Source organism: Harmonia axyridis, chromosome 7, assembly GCF_914767665.1.
Source record: "Harmonia axyridis chromosome 7, icHarAxyr1.1, whole genome shotgun sequence".
Lineage (NCBI taxonomy): Eukaryota > Metazoa > Arthropoda > Insecta > Coleoptera > Coccinellidae > Harmonia > Harmonia axyridis.
Genome location: NC_059507.1, coordinates 30,599,751 through 30,620,214, shown reverse-complemented (window position 1 = coordinate 30,620,214; position 20,464 = coordinate 30,599,751). Strand labels below are relative to the sequence as shown.

The following is a 20,464-nucleotide window of genomic DNA, read 5'->3' as shown; positions in this document are numbered from 1 at the left end:
ACATTTCCATTATAAGTTCTAAGGTGATTGCGAAAGATAACAGAAATTGTATTCACCATCAAACAGCGGAAGCTTCAATACTTTGGACAAATAAAGAGAAATAGTAAATACCAAATATTAGATTTGCAGAGCGAAATGGAGGGGAACCAGGTTTAAGGAGACATTCATGTTTTTTGAATCTCCGCAAAAGGTTTGGACAAACTTTAAGGTACAACTTTTTAGGAACGTTGCCAATGAAATAAAGCTCTACCTGCTGATAGCCGGAACACCTGGAACGGATAGGGACGCCAAGAACAAGAAGAAAGGCACTTCTTCTATCAATGCAGGATGCAGGAAGCATAATCCATGCCTGGTGGCAATCCCAAGTATGTCCTTTGGATATTTTTAATGCAAACGCTATTCCCGAAGAAGATATCCACAATTAGGGTACTTATGGCTGAAGAGTCCAATACCGAAAGAACTGGAATGAAAACCATTGAACTCTTGACCTGTCTGCTTTGACTTCTTCATTCAGATTCTTGTACGTCTCTGTCAGAATGATCAGCTCTAGTTTCAATGGAGTTTCTAGAAGAAAATCTTCACAAGACCAATACCACCCATCATAAACTGCAAGACGTATTCGTCCATTGCACGTTTGGCCATCTAAAATTATAAGTTACATTTTTTGGAAATCAATTGATTGAGTGAGTTATTGAAGTTCTGTAGTCCTCTCAGATCAGATGTTGATAAAATTTGTATGCAAAAATCAAGTTCGAGAAATGATTTCTCCTACTAAATCCACACGATTCCAAACTTTCTCCACAAAAAGATTGCTTATCCCCTCGAACGACTGCACGGATAATCATCGAGCCGTGAAATCCAACCTTTTTCAGTCTGAACCACCCGAAAAATCGAAAGTAAATATAGAGAGACCCTCGACCCCGGCAACGTAGACACTCAGTCGATAATCCCGCCTCTGATCTCCGTACGAGAGGAGCTAATCAATCGCGTAAGATTCAGCGGCAAACCACTTCATTTCCCATTCATATTTCAGCGGCAAGATATATGCAGAGTGCTTTTTCCGAACTGACGCCCGGGGCGGCAAACGGCCGAAATCGGAGAGGAAAGCTCATGATCGGCTGTGCTTATTTTCCGCCCGAAAGCAAGCGAGGCACAATGCCTGATATCTTGCTTTATGCAAGTCGGATACCGGAGCTCGTACGAGTCCATTGTCTGACGGATCGGCTTTGGGAGAATCGTAAAAATCGGGGAAAAGGACTGAGTTTTCTTTATCTGTCGGGAAATGGCGGGCGAGTCAGCGGTATTTCCCGGGAAATATGATTTCCTGGTCCCTTCCCAGCCCTCCTGACTATATGACCGGAATTTGAGGCATGCCGAGGTTGTTCATATCAGCCGGTGGGGTCTTATCTGCGAGTTACGCAAAGATGCAGATGTGTTATTGGCTTTGTATATATAGTGTACAGGGTGACAAGATAAATTTTATATTTTATCGAAGTTCTATTGTATATCTTCATGGTAATTTTTTGTATCCACTTATTCAGCAACTGTATCCTCCTTTTGATAAGTTCTTGACGAATATTATGTAATCTTCTGGTGTAGGTTATCTACTTGGGTTGGATCATTCCAAATTTTCATACGATACTGCAACATTTAAGAAGTATCTGGGATATTGGAAAGAATATGCCACGCCTCCTCATTGGATTCCTGAAAGAGCATTGCCGCATCATGAAGCACCTCATGAGAATGAGTCTTGCTGAAAACGATGAGTGCAAATTCTATAGGGAGGAGGAAGAAACTCTGGATTACCTGGTGACGGAATGCCTCGCTATCGCTAGCCAACGCAAAAAAAATGTTCCGGAAAAGATACTTATAAAAATGAGGAAGTAACCTCCTTCAAGCCATCTCAGATACTGGAGTTCATTCGAACTCTAGAACTGAAGGACGAGAACATCACTAATGAAACCCCTCTAAAATATTATCTACGATCATTTTTTTACAGTATTGATGGTTATGCTTTTGGTGATTGTTAGGACAATGAAGAAAAATATGTAAAATATTGTCTGAAGCCCTGGGAAGTGAGCCCTCTATTTAACAGACCGAGATACTGACTGTTTACGTATACGCTCAGAAGTGTCTTAAAATGAACCTCAAGGAAGCGCATGTTTACATCACCACGGACAGCCAGACCACGCTGAGATCCCTGGAATCGTACTGCCAGGGATCTCTGTTGACCTGGGAGTGCGTAACAATATAAGTAACTGGCCAGAGGCAATAAAGTGACTGTACTATGGGTACCAGGGTAATGTGGTGTTGAAGGAAATGAAAAAGCCGATGAACTTGCAAAAAGTGCATCAAGGTTAACACTTGCTGGACCTGAGTTTTTCTGTGGGCTAGGAAAAGACCAATATGAGGCAGCGGTCCAGCAATGGGAGCTGAATAACAGGATAACCCAATGGACAAACACTCCTGGACTTATTCAGGCCAAGAAATTCGTGATGATTTCATCTACCTACACCAGAAAGCTCTTGAAGCTGTCACGAGCCGAGCTTTGGGTGATGGTAGGATTGCTGACGGGGCACTGTCGGTATAAGCATCGTTTGAACCATATGGGGAAGTCAGCAGATGAGATTTGCAGGCTCTGTGGATCAGAAGCAGAAACATCCGAACACATGGTATGCAAGTGTCCAGATCTGGCTGGCCTAAGAACCATATCAACGTCATTGACGACCTTCTTGGGTTTCCATGAATGAGTAGGGTAGAGAACAGAAGATCTACATGGTCGCAGTTCCCGGAAGGCTTAACGAGCCACAACGATCCCAATTCCAATAATAATAATAATATGTAAAATTTTCAATTTGGAAAACTAATAATATAAAAAAAGCCAACATCGAAAGAAAATTATTGATCCCAAGCTGAGCATTATCTTTGTTTCCACCTTTTTCGACGATTAACCTTATAAATCAGAGGCGCACTACATTATGTACGTAAAAGAGTGAATAATAATTCTGGAATGTTTTCCCAACGGTTGCGATATAAAATTCTGGGAGGAATATATTCCCGGGTCAACTCCCACTCGAGAAAAGCGAAATGTGCCAAGAAGGGAAACCCAAATAGAAATTTCCATGATTGATCGCTCATATATGCGTCTCATCGATTATCCCGCTGAATAAACTACCCGGTCTACACTCCTAAGGTGGAACAGAAGTAGGGTAGGGAGAGGTCCGCATATTTCTCGTTACACTCGGGGAAGTTTTAAAGTAAACGATATCCACTCAGAAAGGTGCTGACTCGCCCAATGTTTGCCCTTCGGAGTGAGCGCGATTTTTGTTGAAACATGTAAATTTTCAGGAGGGCGACGGTCCGTCATTGACAGGCCCAATCTAATTTCGAATTTACATCGCCATCCATCTCCCCCACCCTTGGAGACGACGGAAAAATCGGAGAAGAACATATTTAGTTAAGAGCCTTCCTTCACTTTTCAACGCATCCTTCAACTTTGTTTTAGGGATAACGGCATCTATGATTTTGCTACCGAGTCTATTGAAGATAAAGAAAGCACTTCTGGGATGAAATTTCACACTATTCTGAACAATTTCAGTTTCGTATCTGTCCATCCACCCTCACAATAGCCTCAACTTCTACAATTCTTATCAATTTCTGAAGGGATTGGTTTGGGCATCCTATTTGATCTTTTGATTTAGATTTAAGGTGGCTTTATTGCACCAAGACCTTATGATCTATTGTGCCCTCCATCAGAGCTGTTCTTGCAGTTATTCGTCGTAGTTCACAGCTTCAAGGAGGTTACTTTCTCACTTCTACAAGTCTCTTGTTCAAAGCATTTTTTGCGTTGGCTTGCCATGGCGAGGCATTTCGCAATCAAGTGACACTTGACATTTTCTGCTACACTCATTCTCATGGGGTGCTTCCGGAGGTGACAATGCCTTTTGAGGAATCCAGAGAGGAAGTGTGGGATATTCTTGAAAAGATCCAGTTACTACTTAGATCTCGCAGTATCAAAGTTTCGAAAGAACTTTTTGGAATGACCCTACCAAGGAGTGTTTCTCTTCATGTTTTTTCCTTCTCCTGAAACTCCTTCTTGTAGGTACATTTACCTATACCATCAAAAGGTTCTGGGCCACTTAACACTTTTTCTGGCAAGTGTTGGTCTCTTCATTTCCTTTAATTCCCGAGTGAATGGCAACCCAGATTAAACAGATCTTGTTATTCTTGCCTATTTCATTCTGTTTCCTTCGGCACTCACTACCATCTTACAATCGATGATGAGAGCTCAATACTTTGATTGCTGCCTGACAGTCAGAATATATCGATTCATCACATTTCCGATAGTTTCCAACTATGTTCAGTTCCTCTCCTGTTTCGATTGCAAGTATGTATCTCTGCCTGTATCGTTATTGTCAACGATTGACAACTATTCCTTGACATAGTTGACAATTCCTTTGATCTATATTTTCATGATTTGGTGGTAACAACATATCTCAGTTTATCAAATTTGGTTTCATGAAGTCCTAGATGATTTATTCAATGAGGAATCTCTGTTTCATAAAGGAATCTCTCTACTCCTTACTTCTATAAACGTTGATCCCCAAATTAACTTTTCGACATAATAAGAGTCCAAATCAAGAAATTGCAGACTATCCAATTCGTAATCTAACGAGTCCTTTCAAAGGCGACGCCGATAATTATAGTTTTCCACGTCTTGTAAAACAGTTGCGCACAGAAATGACACGAAATGGGAAGAAGAAGAGAAGAGCGAATTAGCAGTGACATAACGGCTAATTTAATGAGATGGTATGGTAATTGCGTCAGAATTGTATCGTTGTTTTGTCCGATTTGAATAGATTGCAATCTGGAGCTCGATTCATTAGGACCTACGCAGATTATAGTGTCCGATGTGAACTGAGACGGGGTAGAACTGGGAGAAGACGTTCAAGGGGAAGTTTCATCTTCTATGATTTGAGAGAATAGACTGAATAGGTTGCATCTTTCTATGAAAATTCGGTATTTGGATAGATTTAACTGTTGTAGGTTATGAAAACCTTATTCGATGACATTTTGGAACACAATTAATTTGTACCTTCGAAATGATTACTCCGATGCAGCAAAAAAAAACACATAGAAAAAGCTTTGGACTTGGATACAGTGCCTCACCCATTGGCAGAAAAATTATTGTTCAGTTGTTTTTTTAATGTGATAATTTGTTTCTGTTAGGTTAGGTTAGGTTATAATTTGTTAGGTAGAATTAGTTTTACGTGCTTGAAGTTACAATAAGTATTTGTTCAAGAAGATACTACATCATTTATATTTATATCGGGACCTTTTTCGCTCTGGTATATACTTATTGATTTCCCAGTCATATAAATAAATTTCCAGTTATGCGTCACTGCCTAAGCGAGGGCTGAAAATCTTGTGATATCTCATCGGCGGCGTTTTCAGTGTCAGAGATCGTATAACATCATCCGAGCGAGAGGAGTTTTTTAATGAAGGCGCCCCTTGCTGAGAGTCTCCATTAACACGGGTAGAAACTTCGTTTTTACCCTCCTCATTCTTATTGCCAATGCTCTAATTAGAACAAATGGATTTTTGTAATTGCGGGCATTTCGAATCCAGTCTTGGGCCGGGGATTAGGTTCTTTGCGATGTTTTTTCTGTCATTACTGCGATCCCTGTGGACAGATTAGATTCTTCGTTTGGCAGAGGAGGGCGTTGGATGAAGATAGGTTCGAAATATTGTTTCTTAACGTTTCTTGTTGGTTGGAGATGGAATTAAATTGAAATGAAATAATTGATTTCTTTAGTATTTATAAAAACAGAAATAGGAACTGCTGTAGAATGGATCGAATACATTGTTCTTGTTCATTGAGAAAAAAATCTGGAATAGGTACAACAGATCAGAAGATTTATTATGGACGTTCTCACAGATGAAACAAAAAAATAAAGTTTTGATAAATTAGACTAGATTTAAGGGGGCTTTCATTGCAACGCCACCTTTTGGTCTATTTTGCCCCCAATCATCGCTGTTCTCGGTATTAGTCGTCGTAGTCTACAGTTCGCCCTCCAATTAAGAGACTAAGATACTTCTTCGATCTCATAATATCAAAGTTTTGAAGAAACTTTTTGGAATGATCCAACCAAGGAAGATTCTACCAGAGTGTTTCTCATCTGTTTTTCATTCTCCTGAATCTCTTTTTTGTAGGTAAATTCACCTATACCCCAGAAAAGTTCTTGACCAATGAAAGGAGTTTGTACTCCTTCCTTGCAAGTTTGTTGGCCTCTTCATTTTCTTTAATTTCCAAGTTACCGGGAACCCAGACTGAACAGACCTTGTTATTCTTGCCTTTTTCGTTGTTTCTTTCGGCACTCCAATACCACCTTGGAATCCTTAGAATGGTATGTGAGCTCAAGGCTTTGATTGAGACCTGACTGTCAGAAAGTAACACATTTCTGAAAATTTCATATTAGGTTCATTTCCACACATCTTTCGACAAGAAAAGTGATTTTGACATCGAAGACTAGCCAGGCGGAGGAAGAAAGAAGGTTTTCTAAGATGCATAATTGGAGGCATTACTTGATCAAGACTCGTGTCGAACGCATCAAAAATTGGCAGGATCATTGGGAGTGATGCAACAAGCAATTTCATAACGCCTGACAGTCATGAGAATTATTCAGAAAAATACCCTACCTACCTCACCCGAAGTATTCTCCAGATGTTGCTCCCTCGGACTATCACTTGTTAAGATTAATGGCACACGGTCTGGCTGACAAGTACTTTCGGTCTTATGAAGTAGTAAAAGATTGGATCGATTCGTGGATCGCTTCAAAAGATGACCAGTTTCTTCAACGCGGGATTCGTTCGCTGCCCGAAAAATGGGAGAAAGTAGTGATCAGCGATAGACAATACTTCGAAATATGAATGTATAACCAATTTCTTACGATAAAACCTAGAATTTCTGAAAAAAACGGCGGAAGCCAAGTTGTATGTACATCTATGTAAATTTGCTCAACTGTGAATTCAAATTGAGTGCGATCTTGAATGCTCTTGGATTGAATACGGTAATTTCGTTCGTTTTCCAATTCGAAATTACGAATAATACACCTCATCCTACATCGTTGTTCTATGTAGTTCAAATAACCGATACTAGGGGTCGCACTATGATGATTGCCGCTCCAACTACGTACCGATAGCAATCTGAATGATAAAGGCCGTTGCTGGGACCACGTTCAATCCCGCCGATAATTTTCGATCGCATGCCGCTGCTGCACTCGGCCGAGATCCGCCGAGGGACTTAATATTCGACATACAACTTTGCGTTTAAAATGTCAATATATCCAGCACAAACGGCCGCCGTGGCAAATTTCCATTTCGGCAAATACCTCGCGAACATCAAATGAACGAATCGCATGCGTGTCGACGGTACAGCCGAATGTAATGCATTTATAATGAAGTCGAAAATTACCGTATCGTTTGTTCTCTTTATGGAAATAATTGCTCAGGACGGGCCTGTATCATCGGCTTGGCATTACGGAATTTCGGGGTAGAAGTGCGGCAGATACAGCTCGATAGTGATATCGGAAATTCGAAGGATTAACATAAAATGAATATTTGTTTGGATGTGTTCTTCTTCTGGTTGGACGAAAAGGTCCTCTGTAACATGTGATTCCTAATGTTTCTTTTCCTGGAAATTTACTATTCCATAGAAGATTCAATAATATCTACCAATCTTTGGAATTTTACGTACCTCTCCTTCGTTCTTCCATATTGGGTGAACATCTAGGACTAAACATAAAAAGAACCAGAAAATATCCTACACATTAGCATCTAAGAACTTTAGCAACAAATGCATGAATAACCGAAGATTATCAAAACTGTCAACTTGTCGAATAAGTGAAGGAAAAAAATTAAAGTCATGAGTTCCGAATCTCTGAGACACTTTTTTTTAACATATTTCTACACTACTACCCTGTGGAAGATGTTCACCCTTTCAATCTGGAGATTATAAAGGTTTATCATTGGAAATAATTAACGAAATAGTGATATTTTGTTCGGAAGCATATGAACTAACTTTTTCGTTCAATTTAGAATATGGAAATTTATTAATAATATGTTTTTCAAATCCTGGATTTTTAAACTCATATTTTTCTTCAATTTCAGGCTGAGAGAAGAAAGAGGAGACCCAGAAAGGCCGATGTGCATGGACCAGAAACCCAGAGATCTCAGTCCCAGAAATGGTAAGTTGAATGAGTTTTGTTAAATTTAAATAAAAATAAAAAATCGAATAGGAACAAGAATAAATTCAACTAGAAAACTGTAAATATCAGAAGATCACTGAAATTCTGTAATAACTACACTTTCTTCAATTGTAATTCAGAAAGTGTAAAATGTCATTGAGAATAACGAATTGAATTTCAGAAGATCGTAGATGTAATTTAGAATTAGAAGTTGTTAGTCAGAATAGGGACTGAAATTCAGAAAAAAAAACTATATGTTCAGAATCGGTAATTTTTATTTCAGAATGGCAATTAAGCCATTCAAAAAAGGAAAAATTGATTTTAAAAAATATGAATTGGTATTGGGATTATTAATTGGGAATTCAGAAATACGAAATTGTAATTCAGAATTGATAACATGTACTTCACAATTAATGAAAATGAATAGTCATATTTATATAATATGTGTATATTGTATATTGAATTACGTATTACATTATCTCAAATTAAATAGATAACCTTGAAAATACCTTTTCTGAAATTGAAATTGCTGTTTCTGGAATACAATTCACCATTCCAAATTACAACTTTGTTCTTTGAATTCCAACTTCCTTATCTGAATTTCAATTTCGATTTTCTGAAACTAAATTAAGTATTCTGAAATTCAATTCTTCTTTTCTAAATTATTTTTCTCTATTCTGAAACTCGTGTTCCCTTTTCTAAAATTGATCTTTGATTCTCTGAACTACAATTGGAAAAGGTGTAGATTTCTTCATACACTTTTCAGCATTTTTCATTTTGTTAGTTGACATAATTCCAATATTTTATCAAGAACATCCTCTACATCACACAAAGAAAAAAAGCATTTTTTAAGTTTCAGAATTCTTGTGTTTTAAATTTTAAAATATTGAGGTACGAAAAAGTCCTCAGTTTGAGACGCACCTGATTGAAACATTCACAGTAGTGTAGAGAGAGGGTAGAGTTCCACATCAACAAAATCATACTTAATTTCATGATGCTGAGTTACTTCCAGAGACCATAAATCGAATCCACCTTAGGGGTGAAACCTTTGAAGAGCTGTTGGTCCAACGAGAAACATTTATCAATAGAAAAAAATAAGTTTGATCTATTTTTCATTGTAGAATACAGTGGTGAATTCTGGGACACCCTGTATACACATTGCTGTATAAAATGTATGGTTTACAACATTTCTGAATGTGCGTCTTTTTACCAGTATATTTTCTATCGGTATATTTTATTTTGTATTTTTCACTGTTAGTGTTCTCCTTTATGTAACCTCTTTTATATTGCGGATTGGGAAACACTAAGTTTCGTTCATAATTACATACCAAGAAATCTGAAACTAGAAAGATACATAACTTTTACCTTCAATTCTAAAATATATCGGATAAAATTGCATCGCACCCAAAGCGAGCGAATCCCCAATCTCTATAGTACCCCTTATCGTCGCACAGAGGGCGCTCCCGCCCGCAGACGAAAAGAGCCGCATCCGCAACAGCTGGACCTAATTAATTAATGGCCGTAAAAGTTGGATTTGAAAGCTCGAACCGGTTGAGGAAACGAACCCGCGGGCAATAAATTACGGGGGTCACAATTAAACGCTCATATGTAGAAATCGAAAGGACGCGCGGCGAGCGCCCTCTCGCACCCACTAAGTCGCAAAATAAATCGGCCAGTTGGCTCTGTCCGATGTTCCCATCAATCTGGGGAATCCCCTTAATTTATTGCCGACGACTGGGTTGAGCTCGACTGGCCGAATTGTCTGGATTTGGGAGAGGCGAAATGCAATTTTTAATCCTGAAGGTTTTAGGGATGCAAGGATGCGGATATACGTGGAAATATCTCCCCGAATACGTATACAGGGTGGACGGATGAAAAAAATTATAATAAAAGGACTCATTTGTTTATATACAAGTGAAATAAGTCACAAAGTTACTTCAGAAAGTCGATAGGAAGTCAGTCTTGCATAATTTTGAGGTGATAGAATAACCAGAATCATAAAAAATGCAAGGAGGAAATTGAAAGAAAAGAGTTGAGATTTCGAGTTCCGTGCTTTCTTCTCTAAAATATTATTGGCTTCAGTACCAATTAGTGATGCAACTTCGTTGTCATACATTTTTGCGGTCAAAACGCATCCATTCTCCAAATATCTTTTTGGCACTGAAAATCAATAAATAATTGTCCCTTTTGTTTCAGGCTCTCCTACAGACCACAGTCCTGTTCTCAATCTTTCGAAAAGTGGTGGGGGAAGTGCAGGATCAGTGGGTGAAGGTGAACATTCAGGTAGCGAAGCTGATGGTGCTGATATTCCTCCTTCGCCTAGATCGCCCAGATCAGCGGTTGAAGACGATGAGGATGACAACATATCGGATCCCGATGATGAGGATGAGAAAGATCAAGGTTAGTTTGACTTTCATAAAATTTTCAAGAGGAAAAACATGTCAATTCAAAGAAATAGTACTCGAGGATAAAATAAATGAAAAGTTTCTACAGCTTGAGAAAAATTCCTTGCTTTGATATTACTAGACAACGAAAAAAAAATGAATCAAGTTATTCTTTATCTCTTTTTGCATTCACGGAATAGGGTATTTGACAGTATGAAACATATTGTCCTATTCATGAGCATCTTCATATATAAGACTTTTAATTACGATATATCTATTAGCAACAAATAAAAAAAAATGAAATTGAAGATCCGAAAAAAAACCCAAAACTCGAATAGGTAATACCTACTGCATCAGCAACGAAAAACGCGTTTGATATTTGCAATTATTTGTGAATTTCGACATTTCCTGCAGTGTTAGTTATTTTGAGAATTTGAACAGATCCATTTACGCTATAGAAAAGTCATTGAAAGCTTTGGTCATTTGAAACAACATTGAAGTCTAACCTGAAACGAACTGATTCTTCAGCCTTGTATAGTCCACTTTTGGACATAGGCCTTCTGTCTTCACAGATTGCTAAATTAAAAATGTTATGAACCACAGTAATATTCGAAATAAAATGCTATTCAATAATAATAAGTTCAATACTTACAGCGAAATGACCTTCAAAAAAGAAGAGGCTCAAACTAATAATGTAAAGAAACGCTATTGTTAATTTTCCAAATGTCATCATTACGTAAAATTTCATTCTGGGTCCTCTTTGAATTATATTTTTCAGGTTGATATTTTTTTGAAAATTATTCATGCAAATTTGGAAGATCCACTTGTCATATGCTCACTAAACATCGCCAAATCATTTGATAGGATTTGAGGAATTTGCCAAACATATATATGAGATTTTGGGTGTTGACATGAAATGAAGATTTGAAGCTTCGTGCGAAATTTCTAAGCACATCATCAGAACCAAATAACATCGAAGATAATATTGGAAATGAAAAACTCAACAGATTCAATAGGCATGATCCAGATATTGCGTGTTTGTTAAGAATAAGTCATGAACTTTTGTGCGCTCCTTCGTTCATGTAGAAATTCCACATTTGGGAACCATATATACCTTTATATAGTTTTGTGGTCTCCAAGAGTCCAATTGGTGCATATATGATTAAGCTCTCAAAAGTTCCTGACTACATGTCAGAGCTTTCTTGTCAGTTTCACTAGATTTACAGTTTATTTTCATCTCAAGGAAGTCCCTAATCCCGTTTACCATTAGTGTGCCTCTGAATAAGATTAATTGATAGTGATCAGCCTTTTTGTATTGAGTATCAATCGACATGTCTACAGATATTTCAATTCATGTATTTTCTTCAAAAACGTCAAACCTTACGCAGTTACTTCCGATCCTTTCGGACACCAAGATGATTGAGTCGTTGAAACGGGATATCTCCTGTCCACCAACACTCACAGATCTGAGTACGATAGCCTCGGGCGACTCATTAATCAAAAACAGCGTCCTGCGACGATTATATTTCATCGTTTATATGGAAGTATGAAACGATATGCCTCGGCCTCTTAGCGAGCCAATAAATGCTCTTCCTGGCAATAAATATCCAGGTACGATTTGTTTATTGTGAGATGAGTCAATTATCGTTGTAGGAGTTCGCGTAGACTGAAACGCAACATTAAAAACGTTGAAAATAAGTCATCTCTGTGCTCATGACATTCGGTCATACATACCGTGAGAGAACACCAACGTTTTGTTTTTGTTGAGACGTGTCTGCGTCCAACAAATCATCAGGCGTGTCTCTTACGTACGCATTTTCTGCTATGATGATTCATTTCGAGCGATTTATTTTACGAGATGTTCGTTTTGGATTATCGTTTCGTTCGAACAGGCGATAGAAATGAGGAAAGCACTGACCTGAACTCAGGAGGAGCTTTTGAGCGCTTGGTAATCGATGTATCCATTGTGCTCTTGCGACCACGGTACTGTATATACCTAGGTGTGTATGAGGAATATATGGGAGCTCAAAACACATTTTGAACGGAGCTTGAAATGTGTATACTGTATATAGTCACATTAAACTATCTTTTTTATTATTATATACACCCAAATTCTCAACTCTATCCGTTTTGTGATCACTTATACAGGGTGTTTCCTAAACATGCGGCAAAAATTCAGGGGGTTGTTCCTTGGACTATTCTAAGAATATTTTGGCCTTTGATGATTTTTGAAAAACCTCTTTGTTTCGAAGATACAGGGCGAACAACATTTTTCATATTTTTGAAATTAATAATAGTTTAAATAAAAATGCGTACCGCACTGTGTTTACTAAGTAGGTACAATTTATTTTTAAATTTGTTTAACAACATTCCAATTACTAAAAACGGCCAGTTTTTTGACTAAAAATTGCTAATACATCACAAAACGAATTCAAATGAAAACCGTGTTTAATCTGTATTCCTTTACCATCTGCACTTATCAATTTTTAGTCAAAAAACTGGCCGTTTTTAGTAATTGGAATGTTGTTAAACAAATTTAAAAATAAATTGTACCTACTTAGTAAACACAGTGCGGTACGCATTTTTATTTAAACTATTATTAATTTTAAAAATATGAAAAATGTTGTTCGCCCTGTATCTTCGAAACAAAGAGGTTTTTTAAAAATCATCCAAGGACAAAACATGCTTAAAATAGTCCAAGAAACAACCCCCTGAATTTTTGCCGCATGTTTAGGAAACACCCTGTATATTAGGAGATTTTCATTGAATTTTTTCTGTTTCTGGTTATTGCGATGAACATGAAATTTTTCAATCTGTTTCACATTACTATTTCACTTCGAAATGCACAATAATTCAATTGAATTGAATTCATAGTTTTAAAATCAGAAGTACAACAAAATTTCATACTCCCATATGCTGGGAACACCTAGTTAGAATTTCCATCTGTAATGTTCTGAATCGATTGTGGAGCATTGTCATAGACCTTATCTACCACGTAGCCCCTTAGAAAATAATCTTAAAGTGGTCAATTGGATAAATAACACGGCCGAAAAACTTTTATTGCAAAATTGCTATTGTTGTCTTGTGTTGTCCACATCAATATATTTCAATTCCGGCCATAAAAAAAATCATTAATCATTGCCTAAGTGTTGTCGTCAACACTACGAGCTAAAGCAGAAATATTCTCAGTTCTTTTTGAGGGACGCACATGGTTTCGATTCTTCACATCACTAATTTGTCCCAACACTATTTTTGTAGTGAATTCTTTGAAATTTCAATGCGTTGTTGAAGTGCGAAGTGAAATGGGCCAACAGTTCGTCATGGAGAATCTCCCATTAAGAATATAAAAACAATTAAATCTGATAAAATCTTCATTCGTCTATTTAGGAACTGACTAGCAACAATTGTGCCCGTTTATTTCAAGTTCATGGTCGCCTTAGATATATCTTCATATCGAGAACAGTTCGTAGATGGACAGTTAGATAGCAGAAACGCCGACTGTAATTAGAGTTCTGTGATTTGGCGATTCTATGCCCCTTCCCCAAATAGTAACTCCACAAAAGTATGTACAATTGAGGCATAAATGAGTTAGAGATCTCAGCGAATTATCATATTATGAATGGCTCCGGACATATTTCTTGAAAGCTATCCATCTTTTCCCTTCTCTCTCGGTATACATTTTAATTAGATAACATTAAGAATACATTAAGAAAATGAAAACCGGTACGAAATACAATATCCGAATGTCAAGAGTTTATTAATGATCTGTTTAATACAATGAGTGGAGATCTATTTCACATGATAGTTCACCTTTTAAGTAGTGATCACGATAGACAGTTATCGACTTTTCAATATAGAATGTTCAGAAATTGGAAAAAAATTATTGAGAATGAATCGCTATCTTTTGTTATTATGAAGATATTTGATAATAGTTTTTGTCTATTTCAGTATCGTAATGAGTTTATTACTGTACTAAAAACGGTGGCAATGAACTCATTGCAGCATTGTTTTCAGTTATATTTTTCGTTTTGATGTTGCCTACACTGACTTCCGATCCTATCAAATCAAATTTCAACACACATCAATTATCAATATAATATAATTTGGATATAGTGAAATTATTTGCAACATTATTCGCAATTTCTCTTAATTCTGGTGATAAATCGATTTCGTCCGACATAATTCACGAATTTAATGCGTAATTATAAATTATTTCAAAATTCGAAACGTACGATTCAAATTCAAATTCCGTAATCTGTCAATTTTCGTAAAAGTCACACCAACTGCCAAGATACAATATAAAAGTCACTGGATATATAATCTGAATATTTCATTGAATTTCGACAATATTCCACAAAAATTGACTGAAATAGAGAAAATATCGTCTAATATTAGTTGCAGAAGGCAATTCCAACACTCTTGCGTTCGAAAATTCGCTCTTTTATCGCTCGTTTTCGAATTTCGCATTCGTGTTGGAATAGGAGCCCATTCACTTTAGTTTCAGAATATGCTATTGATTGTCAAATTGAAATTTTAATCGAGTGAAAATGTTCCATATTGATACTCGACCTCTAATTTCATAAGAAAACCGCTGTAGCTATATTTTTCTTAAACCAGAAATATCAAATTTTTTATAGGAACAATAATATTAGTTTGAAAACGATCAGTAACTGCCCGAACTGCTCACTCAATAGGCTGATTATGTTGACCGTAAAAAAGACCAATGCTCTATGAACTTCGCAGATTCATTTTCCCACAATTTGGAAGAGTTAATCTGGCCTTTAACGATTCAAGATGAATTGCCAAACCTTACAAAACAGAAATGTCAACTCAGTTTGACACATTCACTGTCAACTGTCAAACCATAGACACTTGTCAACCATCGCAACTTCTCATGTAACTAAAAAAACACCAGTTTCAAGCCATTTTTGGTTCGCCCTGGTACGTCGATATGGGTAAATCGATACTGTTGTACGTTCTGCAGTTTCATTCTGTATATACGTCTTTACAGACTGCCGCAAGTCCCGGTCGACTTTCATACGGATTTTTCCGCTTCGATTTCATGCGACTAATCTTCTTCGATGAGATGGAAGGCGTAATACGATTCTTCATTTCGGCAAACTATGTCGGACCGGTTTTCTGATTGTCTGACCGTTCGTCTGGTCCCAGACTACGACAACGCTAGACTTTCTGGAGCAGTCGACCGGAACATTTCACTCATTTCGATTAATTTATTCACATACCGAGTAAAAGACCAACACGGTCGTAACGTTAGATCGTTCTGAAAGGATGCATGTCGAGCTTTTAAGCTTGACGGAGCTACGGACTAATGTCGACTGGAATATCACTCGAAATACTGCATAAAAAGATTTGGGGAAGTTTTTTCTGAAGGAGATCTTTGGGATTTCTGTGAATAACCAAATTCTCAGACGTACGTTTCGGGGTTTTTGTTTTAAAACAATCCCAGAGTCTTATAGTTCGAAAAAATTATTGAATTCACAAACTTGCAGGATGCAGAGGTCTAACTGAAAGAATCTGTTTCTTTGATTAGATTTACACAGATAACAATCACAACATGTAGAAATAGATATCTCATCTCTTACTCTTCTGTGAAAATGGGTATACAAATCGACATTTACAATTGAAATAGTAATTTTAGAGAATTTGAATTTATCCTTTGTTTGATGTTCACTCTCATCAAATAATGATCACTTCAAATCAAAAGGACAAATGAATCTACTTAAGAAAGCTATCTAATATAAATATAATAAGTTTTATTTCAATTGAATTGAGACAATAAATGAGGGATTCATTAACAATAACTACATAAATAATATAAAAACAAACCTGCCATAAATGAGAGAAACAACATTTATAGCCTCCATCACAATTCTCGAATGAAAGTGGATATATTTTTGACAATTCCAAAATTTCGGTTATTGACATTCCAAGTAACTTGAATCAAAAAAGGAACTAATTGAAAACACACTAATGAAATGTGATTTTCTTCACATAAATATAAAAATTATATCATAATTGTGCTATCTGATATATCTTTTTGATAAATACTTTTTTGCCTAGAAATTCCAACTGACGAAATATTGAAACCAACCAAAAAAAACTTTATTGCTCCATTATCTAGAATGTTTTTTTTTATATAAGTATACTTTTTTGTCTACGAATACAATCTTACTGACAAATTATTAGAACTTACCAAAAGAGAGATTGACCCAAAACTGTAAGTTGAGTAAACAGTTCATAAATTGAATAAATTAATCAACATAAAATCAGACATACGTGTCGGGATTCTTCGGTAATTTTTGATTCAATTTTTGGTCATCGGTGTCTTCAAAAATCTTACTGAATTTAGGAACTTAAAACTTAAAACTTGCATATTGATGCCACTATCTTACATTTTAGGACACCGTAGGCTAACTAATAAGAACTGTTTATGTGGTAGGATTTACAAAGATAACAATCACAACCGGTGGTCATAGATCTTCTCTCTTACTCTTCTGTGAAACGGATATACAATTTAAATAATAATTTTAAAGAATATAATTACTAGAAATTATCAACGTCAAATGAGTCTACTTGATGAGTCAATTTAATATTAACATTGACTATTTGATATATCTTCTCGATATATACTTTTTTGTCTAGAAATACAATTCCAACCGACAAAATATTGAAACCAACTAAAAGAAACTCATTCAAAACGTAGAACAAAGTACAGATATCTAATGCTTCAGCATTGATCCTTCGAGCTGAAAATATGATCGATCAATTCTTCAGGACTTTTGCCATGCAAGACTGTTTTCAATATTCCTCCCATCAAATAAAGTGGAACCAACCAGAATCCAGAAATCACATTTTAAACGAATTTTCCTTTGTTGCAGATATGGAAGAAGGAGACGTTCCCATGCCTGCCCCTCCAAGCACAGAATCTCATCACACAGCATTGAATTACTCTTCTCTGGCCAACGTAATGGCCTCAGCCAACGGCCAGACGCCTGACTCCACAATTTCATCGACTGAAACTCTCCTCAGAAATATTCAAGGTTTGCTCAAAGTCGCAGCAGATAACGCACGTCAACAAGAGAGACAGATCAACTATGAAAAAGGTACAAATAGCAACATGGTATACCTTTTGTCGCTTGCGCAATACTACATGTATTTAGCAGCAACGCAAAGCCGTTGAAGTATGTTTGACACGACTCCAGTCTATTTTTTTGAGTACAATGAGGACAACGCGATTTTGTAAATATTCATCGTTCATAGCATAGAGCGACGTCCAATGAGAATTTGAGATTGTAAGATCAAGAAGGATTGAAAAAACGACATTCATTGTAGTATTTGTAAATTTAAATTTGTCAATTTTTTAATTGCCGAAGTTTTGAAGTCGACAGAATTTTTATATCCATCTGTCTCGAATATCTAGTTTGTTTTTAAGTACTGCAGAAGTTTATGTAATGGAATTGTAAAAAGACTTGTTAATTTAATTCGATGAACAGCACTGTGTGCTTGTATCGATGATCTAGAAAAAATATATTTAGAATAGTTGTACATATATATATCTTCGAATATTTAATTGTGTAGGTTAAACAATTTTTTAGTGGAATAACTGTTAGCTTTAGTGAGCTCGGCACTGTACTCATCTCTTTAGTGAGACTGGTCAGTGGCCAGTGATGGAATTTTACATTCTATCAGTTAGTTTTGTGCCATTTCCCGTGTAAGAGTAGCAGTTTATTTTGAACGAAAGTAGTTAATTTAACTTAAATATTTATATATTTAAAGCATAAATACCGAAAATTTTTGATGTATTCTTGAGAACTTGTATATACTGATATATGAATATAGCAAAATTTTTCCCGCACCAAAAACTCCAGTTGGAATTTTACATTTATTGAATTCAAGCTGATATTTAGATTGTAGGTTTAAATATGTGTGATGTACATGTTGATATCTCAAAATTGAAAATAAACCAAATTATGAATACTTTTGCGTTTTATTCCAATCGAAAACCATGTTTGCTTTTTCAGTTATAAAATTGGCAAAAGTTTCGATAAGGAAACAGTAAATAGGTAGGTGGCACTTTTTTTCTTCTTCAATAATTAATTAACATACGATAAAATTCCAGCACTGGTCATGGGTCTCACACGAATGGATTAGTGAACACAAAAATGAATTATTTTAGGAAAGCTCATTACAGAAAAGTTCCATTTCAGTCAAAGAACAAAGAACTTCATAGTTAATATTCTTGTTTGGCGATCACTCAAAACTTAGTTTTTTATTATTATTATTTATTTATTATTTAATTAGATCACTCCTCAGAAAGATTCATTTTAATGGAATCTAGTGAAATGAGCAACATTAAAAAAAAATTATCTATGAAAAAGGATAATAATAACAATCAATAACATTTGAACAAATAATGAAGTGAACAAAGTATTTTTTCTTAATAATATTATTATTAATATTCTTCTCAATATTTCTTGTCTGGGTTTTTTCAAAAGAATTTTTTGAAATCATCCCTCTTCATATTCTCATTGGATGGACCTCTTGCACTTTGGACTGAATTTTTTCATGTGGAAAATCGTTCATTTTACAATCCTACTATTATTATGATTTTATTCAGCTTACGTTTTATGTTGAGTTCAGTTGTTTGGAAATTTTACTTTTCCAAAAACCATTACATTTCAGAGAATTGAGTAGGATGAATTCGACTCCATAACAAAATATTCCTTGTCAAAAATGAAACAAACATGGCGAATTTTTTTGATGGTCCTCGGCTAAGTATTATTGTAGTGCCTCTCCTGGTGTCAATAAGTATCTGTTGATGTATGAAATTAGAATGTATTATTATTGCCAATCATTGAAGTAACAAGTGGAGAATGAGCCTTCTGTACGAGTATTATACATTATTTTCTCTAATTCACTGAATTTTTCAATGAAATTAATATTTCCTCAAATATCGTTTAATTATTTTTGTATGTATGTTGGTTGGCAGAACAGTTTTCTATATCACAAATTTGACAGATAATAGATAAATCCGTGGTAGAAAAGTTATTATTATTTTTATTACACATAAGTAGAGGCTGAGGACAGAGTGCCATTCAAGCCAAAGAACTAAAGATATCAACAAGTTGATACAATGCATGCAGAAAGAAAATAGACAACAACTAATATACGCACAGAAACAATTAAGCAAATGTCTATTCTGTTTTTCAAATATTAGTACCAACAGATACATAGAGAATAGAGTACTAACAGATAATAATAAAATAGAACCATGAAATTATTACGAATTTGCAATATTCGCGCAAGATTTTGTTCTAGTAAGATATGGCAGAATGAACGGATTAGTTATAGAATTAGAGAAATCTTATTTCGCATATACCCAGTAAAATAAATTATTTATGACTTCGATTATACAAAAAAAAGCGTGGCACCATGGACTTAGCTGTGCTCAAGGGTGGATCCAAAAATTAAGGTATTATCGAATTTTCACCGTTTTGGTATCATCAAACCTTGAATACCTTAAAAATGGTAGGTATGTTTTGCGATAAAATTAACTATTTGATTTCATCGAATGATTCAGTAATCTAATAATAGTTATTCGTTTTACTAGGCAGCAAAGTAGTAGATTGATTGCCGCGGCTGATACAGCCAAGGCAGTTAATCTATTTTGCTGCCGAGTTAAACATATAAGTTTTTCTTTGATTGTTCATAATGATACATGTAGGATATTGAATTTGCAAAATATTACAATTATCACAATTCTTTCTTTTTTTTTGTAGTGATGAATTAAAACGAAATTTGATAGAAATTGCA

At 35.8% G+C, this 20,464-nt stretch overlaps 1 protein-coding gene across 3 annotated transcripts in view; it reads left to right on the top strand.

Moving 5' to 3' along the window:
- LOC123684874 (dachshund homolog 2) overlaps nt 1-20,464 on the top strand; it is a 283,084-nt gene that overhangs the window by 130,930 nt on the left and 131,690 nt on the right. For all 3 annotated transcript variants that reach the window (XM_045624369.1, XM_045624368.1, XM_045624367.1), the window contains exons 5-7: nt 8,170-8,246; nt 10,443-10,646; nt 17,530-17,754. In XM_045624369.1, the coding sequence (XP_045480325.1) occupies nt 8,170-8,246; nt 10,443-10,646; nt 17,530-17,754 (506 nt within the window). The remainder of the gene's footprint in view (nt 1-8,169; nt 8,247-10,442; nt 10,647-17,529; nt 17,755-20,464) is intronic.